The sequence below is a fragment of the Amborella trichopoda genome, chromosome 5, assembly GCF_054954075.1.
Source record: "Amborella trichopoda isolate Santa Cruz 75 chromosome 5, AtrichopodaSantaCruz75HAP2 v2.0, whole genome shotgun sequence".
Lineage (NCBI taxonomy): Eukaryota > Viridiplantae > Streptophyta > Magnoliopsida > Amborellales > Amborellaceae > Amborella > Amborella trichopoda.
In genome coordinates this window covers 45,280,475-45,290,765 of record NC_142340.1, presented here as the reverse complement: position 1 = coordinate 45,290,765, position 10,291 = coordinate 45,280,475, and the positions used below count along the sequence as shown (strand labels likewise).

The window sequence follows — 10,291 nt, the reverse complement described above, 5'->3', positions numbered from 1 at the left end:
AAACTTCTCCTTTTTTTTCTTACCATTTTTTATTTTTTCCGAGTCTTTAAAGGATGAGGTATCTATAAGGCCTAAGCTTTATAAAAATGATATAAAGCCTCGCTTCACACGCTTTCGAAGATGGAAATCTTTTCCTTTTTTTTTGACAAATGTTATGGAATTTTATTGATCAAGAAAAAATTATAACATCATTAAGTAAATAAATCATCCGAAATCAAAAGAGACCGCAAATTTACTCATTTCTTTGCACAAAAAGTCAATCACTTCATTAGCCTCCCTGTAGACATATCTTTATGTTATGCGGAGACCATTCTCAATCTCCATCAAAACTAGCCATGCCAATCTAAGGCTCCACAGAGACCTTGAAATGTTATTGCACCAATTGGTCACACTCAAAGAGCCCCATTCTATAATGCAAAGCTGCAATAAACTCCTCTACTTAAGAATTTTAAGCCATTGTAATGTTGTTAGGATTTCTGCTTCATTTGCCGTCGTTTCACCTCAAGGTCTCGTATGGCACAATATAACTACACCTCTAGAATCTCTCACAACCCCTCCCATCCTAACTGGATCGGGATTTCCCAATTAGCTATCATCAAAATTCATTTTCAAACTACCCTCTCCCGAGGCTTCCCATGGCCCTTTAGGTTTCATTTTGATAACTCTATACATTTCGGCAATGGAAATCTTTGTAATAGCTCTAAAATCAATTTCCATCGACGACAATAAAATTTGAAACTAATGAAATGGTACAGATCTTGAGAACCTGTGAACACTTATTTAATTTGAAACTAATCAAATGGTACAGATCTTGCGAATACGTGAACATTTATTTTTAAAGCAAAATAGACGGTTGATATAATTTGTTACAATATACACTATTTTTAGAGCTGAAAATCCTAATATTATCCACAACAATAATGTTCAAGTCGAGATGATCGATGTAAAAGTTTTCTACTACTTGACTTGCAATTTTCAATCAGTTATGAAGCGAGGATTTCTTTAAGAAAAAGTATACAATGAGACTACGTATTTTTGATACAAGGTGATCACAATTAATCTTGACTATTGGATGTGAAATTAAATGGCAGCATTTATTCCATTGTCCAAGCCCAATCTTTAAAAGAAAATTTCTCGAATTTCGTAACACATCCAAGCTATCATATTTTACATCGGATGGTTATAAGTAATTGTGATATCTTTACATTAAAGGTAAATGGTCTCCTTATATACAATCTCTTTACTTATTTTGATAAGGATGTAGTAGCCCTATCAAACTATTTTCCGTCTTTAAACTACATAAATTTCTGTTTGTGGTCATGACACATCTTGATCATTAATTGTAGACATCGGACAGTTTTGAAATGTCAACGTACTATTTGAGACTCAACTGGAAACATGGCAAGTTTTTGTTTTCATTAATAATTATTTTAAACTCAATTGGAAAATTGTTTCATGCGAGCTACCCGACATTTATACATAATGCAGTCCAGAAGTGTAAATCATCCTTCCATAAAAATAAAAAAAAAGTTAACGAATCAAAAATCCATCTCAAAAATTAAATCCTTTAAAAAAAAAAAAAAGGTATTACATTAAAAATTAAGCAAAAAAGTCCATCTCAAACATAGATTTTTAAGAGGCGCCGCCTTTCTACATGTGCGGGCTTGGCCCGCATTCTAACCGCTTCCAAAAGTTTTTTATATACGTATTTTCTACGTCAGTATTTGATAGAAGAGAAACGAGAACAATAGAAATAGAGGCGGCCGACCAAAACACGCCTCCCTCTTTCTCTCTCTAGATTCTTGTAATCTCTCTCTCTCTCTCTAGCTTCTCATATGCTCTTCTCTTTCTCTCTCTAGACTTTCATAATCTATCTCTCTCTAGCTTCTCATATAGTCTCCTCTTTCTCTCTCATAATCTCTCTTTCTCTCTGTAGATTCTGATTCTCTTCCTCTCTTGCTGTAGATTCTTTCGAAATCTTCTCTCTCTCTCTCTCTCTCTCTACTTTTCCTGCTTTTATCACACGCTTCTTCTGCTGCCCTTGAACTGCATCACAAGCATTTTTATTAGGGTTTTGACGGGGAGAGAGGAGAGCAAATTGATTTGTTGGAAGCTCGCTGTGGAGGTAAAAATACATCAGAAACTCTAACTCACGGCTTTGATTTTGTTGCGGAGAATCGAAATTTGTATGATTGCAGAGAATCGTAATTTGTATGTGATTGTAATTGTAGTGATCCATAAAGCCCTAGTTGTTTTGTGATATGTTGGTTACATGATGGATTTTTGGATGTGGTGGTAACTGTCGGGATTCCTTAAAGCCCTAATTTTGTTGTAGTATGCTTGTTCTGTCATTGATTTTTGCGGCAAACCTATTGATAGTCGTTTTTGTGCATCTTCTATTTAGCTGGAGATGACACAATGAAAGCATAATTGATGAAGAGTATTTTCTCTGTTAAACCATGGAAACCCTAATATTTAATGAATCTATTTTTTATTAATTTGTAGTATTAAATAAATTGGAAATCTGAACTCTTGCTTCATATTGTTGAGGATTTGGTTGGTCCTTTGGTCGTAGTGGTAAATGAATTGTGAATTTGAACTCTTTCTCATATGTTGAGTCCTTGGTTCTGGTACAGTGAAGTTAGTTGCAATTCTATTCCTTAATGCATCAGGAAGTCTTTATGTTACTGTGTATTTTTCTTTATGGAAGAGAGACCCTTGGAAACCCTAACTAGTTCTGCATAAGAAACTCTTCATTTTTGCAGAATCTATGGGCTTTCTTGGATCTTGATCATTAATGGAAATGTTGGTTAAACTGTAATTCTTACTGCATTGGTTGTGAAACTCTTGATATGGTAGAAAAAATCTCTGTAGTTTTTGATTCATTATATGAATCTATCTCATTTTTAGTTTGTCTCATGAACCCATCAGTGTTTGCCACTCGTATGTTCAGAATCTATTTGCATAAAAATCAGTAATATTCTTAGTTGCTTGTTGTTTGTACAATTCACGAGTGTTCTGTTCTGTCCTGTCACCATTGTAACTATTGGAAACCCTGTTTATATTGTTTTATCTGTTGAATTTTTGCTCTATGACCTTAATTATCTGCATTAACTGCAGAAAGTATTTCTCTCATACTTGCTGGAGTTCTTTAAATCCTGAATTCCTACTGCTCTGCTAATTGAATATTTGGTGCAGCACTGAAAACTTTAGGAAGGAAACACTAAGTTTTTCTGCTTCTGCTTAGTGTGTTGTGCTGTACTATTGATAACCTTTGCAAATCTTGATTCGTTCGGTGTCTGGTGAATACAAGCAAGCAAAGCCTTAGGAAATCTACTAAAAAAATAAAAAGCCCTAGGAAACCCAGATTGTTATGTTGCAGCATACCTTCCAAGAGTTTAGACCTTTTAAAAACTAGCTCTTTGTGAATTTATTGCCAACTGAGTAAATAACCTTCAGACCTCGGGAGATTTACTTATTTTTATGGTGCTTGGACCTGGTGTGAATGATTACACTTCACTGTGAAAGGTTATAATGTGGGACTGTGGGTCCAATAGTTGAGTGTGTTTTTGGGTGTTTGGAAGTCACTATTGTTAATTATTTTATTTTATTTTTATTAACCAATTATCAATAGAGTAAAGAAAAGTGAAAAACATAAGATGCTTTGGTTTGGTTTATATGGAGAGGATTTGATTTATGTTCTTTGAATTGGTTCTATGCAGTATTGTCTTCTCTAAAGTCATATGTTTTTGGTTTGAAACAGGTTCCCAAGTAAAAATAATGTCGACCCCTGCACGAAAGAGATTGATGAGGGATTTCAAAAGGTTGCAGCAAGACCCTCCTGCTGGTATTAGCGGTGCACCTCAAGACAACAATATTATGCTTTGGAATGCTGTTATATTTGGGTAAGTCTATTGTGGTTTCGTGCAATTGTTTATTCGTTCCTTTTTATTGTTTTCTACGGTAAAATTCTTGGGAGGCTTATAGTTCTGAAACAGATTTTTTGGCTCTGGCTTTTGAATTGCAGTCCAGATGATACACCATGGGATGGAGGTGAGTCTATCTTTAATGTGGTGTACTTGGTTAATTTGGTTGTAGAATTACAGATAGAAATTGGTTGTGAATTTGTGCACTCTATTTTTCTATTCTTGCTATAAATTTGCGCACTCTGTTGCTTTCGGCTTGCAGTAAACAGCTTGTATGCAAATAGGAATGTATGTAATAGGTGATATGGCTTTCCTTATTTATTTTTCTTATATCTCAGCATTCATCTTTTGAATATCTGAGATGCTTTACAGCCATTTCAATGATTTTAACCAATGCAAGGGTCCACTGAGATTCTAATAAGTTCTCTGTTCAGTGAACTATGGATCTTAATCTAGGAAGCCCACATGCTGGCCCTTAAATTTTAAAATTGAGTTTTCATACTATTTTTATTTATTGAGATCAGCCAGTTTGCATGCACTTTGAAGCGGAATTAGATTGCATAGTACTTTGAGTGGAGATTGTTTGGCAAACTATCTCTGAGGTGGACAGTTAATATTACAGTTAAGTTTTTGGTTTGTTTTACCTTTTCAGTTGCAGGTTGCATTAACCTGCAACAGCTACTTTAAGCACTCGTTTTCAGGGACTTCTTATAATGATGCTCCTCATTGTAATTTGAGTTCTATATTGTTGGTATCAAAATGAATAATTTATTAAGTTGTTACGGTTTACTTTTAAGTTGCATGAGTTTAACTGTCTTGATAAAGGTATTAAATTGAGATTCAATCAAAAAATGGCAACCCATATGTTGGGTGCTTTGTAACAGTAATAACAAAATGAGGGGCATATACATGGCCTTCAATAAAAAAATGTCATTACGTTAAAGATATTTGTACAGTCTCACATTTTGTCAGTTGCTTTATTCCGCATTGATTTTCTATTTTTGTTGAAGAAGAAACAAACACTGAAGCTTTAAAGAATTTAAGACCTTGACGCTCCCTATTTTTCTATCTGTCTTAACATGGTAGGTGCACTATATTAATGGACATACAGAACTGCAGGCAGACCCATGAGTGCTTTGTTATTGCTTCTACTATATTTTTAATTTAATTACGTTTCTTCATTGATTTTCTTCAGGTACGTTCAAGCTGACACTTCAGTTTACAGAGGATTATCCCAACAAGCCTCCAACGGTTCGTTTTGTATCCAGAATGTTTCATCCAAACAGTAAGTTGAAATATTATATTCTGATTTCATCCTAGCGGTTGATATTGATTATCTTGTTCATGTCCTGGCAAATGTGTGTGACAAATCTGGTTATAACAAAGGGACCAACTCATATTTGAGTGAATACATTAGATTATATGTTTGTATATTTCTCCGGTTCCTGAACTTCAACCAGATCATAAATGTCATAGTATCACAACTTCTGAATTATCATTATAGGGAGTCTGGTTCTTTTAGATATTATGGGGAAACATGGTATGCACATATTTTTGAAAGTCATGGTTACGTTCTTTTAAATCTGGAAATGTGCTCCTTAAAGTCTCTGAATCCTTAGTTGACTTCATGCACTTCATGCATTGGGTACATGAATGGAAAGCATGCAACCCAGTTACCTACCTATTGGTTTGAGCTCTCTTTCTTTCTGTTCTTATTGGCCATCCATGTTTGTTCAGTGTCAGCTCTGCAATTTTTTATGATTCTCAGAATGAGTTTTCTTCTGATAAAAAGCGTACTAAGCTCTTATTATTATGGTATGGATATTATCAGTTTATGCAGATGGAAGTATCTGTCTGGACATATTGCAAAACCAGTGGAGTCCAATCTATGATGTTGCGGCCATACTGACATCAATCCAGGTATGGATATACAATATATACATGGGTTTTCTCATTTTCCTTCCCAGTTTGCTAGTTTGGAAGTTCCATTGCTTGAGTTTTGTCAGAAGTAGCATGGACATTTTGGTGGAGTCCTATGTTTCCAAGTTTAGTGAATGTTCAAGTTTGAAAAAAAAAGGATCAGTTCATCGATGGTCCGCAAGTATGATGGTTCTAATGATGATCCTGCACGCCACAAGTTTTATATAGACTTGTCTCATTTTTAGAGAAAAAGATATAAGAGGTCTCTAGTAGGGTTATACCAACCTCCAAAAACAACATATCTCTACTATGAAGCATTTATACTATTAGCTTAAACTGGCAATAACTTGTCTGATTCTCTTCTGTTCTTTTATTTCTTTCTAAGCGTGTATATGGATGATAGGTTAGTGCTTCCTGCATGTCGATGGTTTGGTAATTCGGTCCCTTAGGCTGCAGGCTAGTGGTAGACATCCAGTTTTCTTTTAGGGAGGTCGAGGGTTCAGAATCTTGGAGATTGTCCCCGAAAACCACGTCAACCTCTTTTAAACTTATAGTTTGGTAAATTAATAAGAATGAGTTAAGTTGTTATCTGCAGTAGTATGGGTGGTTTGCCATGGTAAGGGGTTGTTTTTGGGCTTGAAAGAGTGAATTCTGATAATTGATCCCTTTGATGAGTGAAAGGTGATGCACTCAGGTTTTGAACATTTTGATTTCTAGAAAATGGTCAAGAGTTGGCTTTTGTGTTTACTTATTATTGGATACCTCTTCTGCCCTTGTCTTGGAAACTAAAGGGGGTTTGGGAGTTATTCATGGAATATTGATCAGAATAAACTCCCAAATGCAAACGGTTTGGGTGGTGATCAGGGTTATGGAAGTCACTTAGGTTGGGTAGTAGTCATTTGTAGTTGTGAGTGCGTATGAAGGCATGCTAGCAATTTCTTTTGAGATGATAGTGATGTTGTGTCTTTGAGTCACATGAGGGGCAGTTTGAGCAAGATGTGTATCCCTTTTCAAGATGAGGTGAGCAGCTTTGTGGCAGACTGTTAGGGGTTCTCTAGTGGGACATGTGGTAAAACTTTGAGTCCTTTGGAGGCTTTCAAGAGAATATATAATTTAGTAAACAAAAAAAAAAAAAGAGAAAAAGATGTACAGGGAGCTCTCATAATGGCTAGAAAAATTTTCTATTGGGTATCTCAATAGATCACTGGTGTTTCGACTTTTAACTCAAATCACTAGATGACAGAGTTGGTTATATTTAGGTATTTCATGCTAGGTAAAATGGTTTATACATTTGTCCAACTCCTTTCCTTGGGATCTGCCAAAGGCTTTTTTAATAGTTCTAGACCCTAGAGAATTAAGGTAGGGTGATCCCATTCTCCTTGACTGTTCAATATCATGGAAGATGCTTTTCCCATGTGTCAAGAAGGTCACTCCAATCTGTTTTAATAGATAATTTTATTTTTCCACCAGATGCTGCATCTCTATTTTGTTCATGATTTCCTCTTTTTCTTTTTTTTTTTCTTAATTAATGATAACTTGATTATTTCATCAGTTATTTTGATGCATTAATGGTGCATGCAAATAATCTTAAGGGTCACTCCTAAATGCTATGAGTTTGTATTGGCCAAGAGATCAACTTAGCAAGGCTTTAATGGTGGGAATGGATGTAGATTGAAAATACTCATGAGGTTTATTCATTGGCTCCTGCTGAAAGCCTCCATCCTTGCATGAAAAGACCAATTCATTTCAGTAGGTTGATGCATCAGTTTTATCAAAACCACCTTGGCTAGCATCTGCCTATCATCATCATCCGAGCCTTATCCCAACTACTCGAGGTCGGCTACACGAATCATGTTTTGTCAGTCTATTCTATCAAGGACCATACCTTTAGTCAGACCGTAAGTAACTATATATTTTTCTCACTACCTCCATCCATGTTCTTTTGAGCCTTCCCCTTGTGACTTTAGAGCCTTCCACTTGAACCAAATCACCTCTCTTAACTAGTGATATTTTAGGTCAACACTGCACATGAACATACCACCCAAGTCTATTTTTTCTTATCGTTGTGATGTTTATCTGGGGTATTCTATGAGAGAGTGCTCCTATTTAATACAGGTAGATCTTAATTCTTAAAAATACGTAGGAGATATTTATGGGTTGGAGCAGGATCAGTGAAGACCCTGAAGAGATTATTCTCCATTAGAAATCTCCTAGGAATCACTTAGGGAACAGTAGGCAAGGGAAGAGACCACAAACCAGATACTTGGAAATATGTTGGAGAGTTGGATTCGAGGATATCTGTGTTTTTGTTGAAGGAGGTTGAGGAGGCTGTTCTATTATAAAATACATTTGAATATTGCTGGCATTTCTCCCTTCGATTGTAATAGTTAAATAGGTTGGAGTAGGATGTTGTAGACTTATCTTTGTTTGAGATTGCCGGCAAAGACAATAGAGGAGTTATCTGCATTTGTAAGAGTTATCAAGGCTTAACACTTGGCTGGTAAACTTGTTGCGAGGAAGTCTGTTGTGGTTCTATAGAAAATGGCATTTCTTTTAAATTAGGAGCTTTTTATGTTTGGCCGATGGGGTTTTCAGTTTCTGTGGAAGAGAGCACGCTTCCCACCTATAAATAGGATCACTTCTTGTAGTGTTAAATGGAGACAGGGTGGAGGTGTTTGGTTTTTGTTTTTGTGTGGGGGGTGGTGTTGGGGGGGTGGGCGTGGGTAAAATGGCCACTGTTCTGAGGAGGAAGTCAGGCAAAGGAAATTTTCCCATTTTCTATGATGAATCTCCGAAGAAGAAAAGGGAATGAAGTTCTTAAGTTGATTTCTTTAATAAAGTTTGACAAAGCGTAGCAAGGAGTCCTGCTTGTAATGCATAATGGTATGGACATGATGTTTACATGCTTCTCTGTTTTTCTTATTATATAACAAGTATTATTTGTCAGATTTTCTCTGCCAATATATTCTCTCATTGCCTACCATGGGACATAACCCATCCTAAGTTTTAGTGAAGTATTCCCTACATTAGAAGTTGGAAAACTTAAAACCTCACTCTAAGCATATGGAGTTTGCCATTTTGACAGAAAACAGGTCGTCAGTGTTTTGTCCCAAATGCCCTGATAAAGTCTTAGTGCCTTTAGGCACCTGTTCCCTCTCTCTCTCCTCTCTTTCACACGCACAGAAATAGACAAACTTCCCTTCTCTCTCTCTTTCTCCTCCATCTATTGCAATGGGTATGATGAATGCGAGTCTCTCTCACACAGTCACACACGCGTCACACACACAAGGAGATAAATAAACCTACCCACCTGCCGACACACACGCACACCACACACATGTACACAAAGGTATAAAGAAACCTACCCACCCAACGATACACGTGCGCGCACACATTGACAATTTCACATTAAGCAATAGGTTTCATTCATCACATTCTTTTGAGGATTTGAAAACATCTACTGTTTATGTTGCTTCTCTATTCAAATATGGTAATTTGTCTTCAATATCACTTGGGAGATCTCCTCCATATGCAGCTCCTTATATACACTTATTCTCATTCTATGCAGTCGTTACTCTGTGATCCAAATCCTAATTCGCCAGCTAACTCGGAAGCCGCTCGGATGTTCAGCGAGAACAAGCGTGAATACAACCGTAGGGTTCGTGAAATCGTCGAGCAAAGCTGGAACGCTGATTAGTAACTCGCTTAGTTGCACATCATGGTAGTTTAGGGCTTTGCTTGCAAGTAATATTTTGGAGTCAAATCTGCATTTAGCGTTTTCAAACTTCCGACTATAAATTTTAATTCGGACCATGAACGATTCCTTCTGCGTGCTTCTTTTGATCCTTGGGCTTCTTACCTGCAATATCTGCTTGAAAATGCGCTTAAATTTGGTTCCAATTGCTCTTGATTTCTTCTGTAAAAAGGAAATTCTCTCTACCAGCTTGAGTGTAAACTCTCTTAGCCCTGCCAGCTTGAATATAAATCTCTCTCTCTCTCTCTCTCTCTCTCTCTCTCTCTCTCTCTCTCTCTTATTTGTGCAGTGGTTTATTGGGTCTTCTATGTTAGTTTAATTTCTTAGTTAACCTTGTATAGAAATAATTGTTTTTAGGAAAAAGTATACAAAGAAATTATTTATTTTTTATACAAGGTTACAATTACTCGTATCAATGAAATTTCAAATCGGATGATTGTATGTCATTGACCAGACTCAGTTCCGTAAAAAAAATTTCAAACCTTGCGACACACTCTAAGCCATCCAGGTTGACGAGAATGGTTAGTAGCAATTGTGACCTCTTTGTAACCATCCAGTTTGACGGTAATGGCTAGTAGCAATTGTGACCTTTTTGTAATAAAGATATATGGTGTGATAATATACAACCCATTGTTTTTATGTAGATGTTTTTGTGGAGATGAAATAATTGTTCCTGATGGGTTGTTCACAG

The 10,291-nt window shown here is 36.3% G+C and overlaps 1 protein-coding gene across 1 annotated transcript; it reads left to right on the top strand.

The window, feature by feature from the left end:
- Positions 1 to 1,729: 1,729 nt before the first annotated feature.
- UBC3 (ubiquitin-conjugating enzyme 3) lies at positions 1,730 to 9,849 on the top strand. The gene is made up of 6 exons (XM_006842084.4): positions 1,730 to 2,125; positions 3,764 to 3,905; positions 4,028 to 4,053; positions 5,122 to 5,211; positions 5,758 to 5,846; positions 9,415 to 9,849. The coding sequence occupies exons 2-6, from the start codon at positions 3,781 to 3,783 to the stop codon at positions 9,541 to 9,543; spliced, it is 459 nt and encodes a 152-aa protein (XP_006842147.1). The 5' UTR covers positions 1,730 to 2,125; positions 3,764 to 3,780; the 3' UTR covers positions 9,544 to 9,849.
- Positions 9,850 to 10,291: the final 442 nt, after the last annotated feature.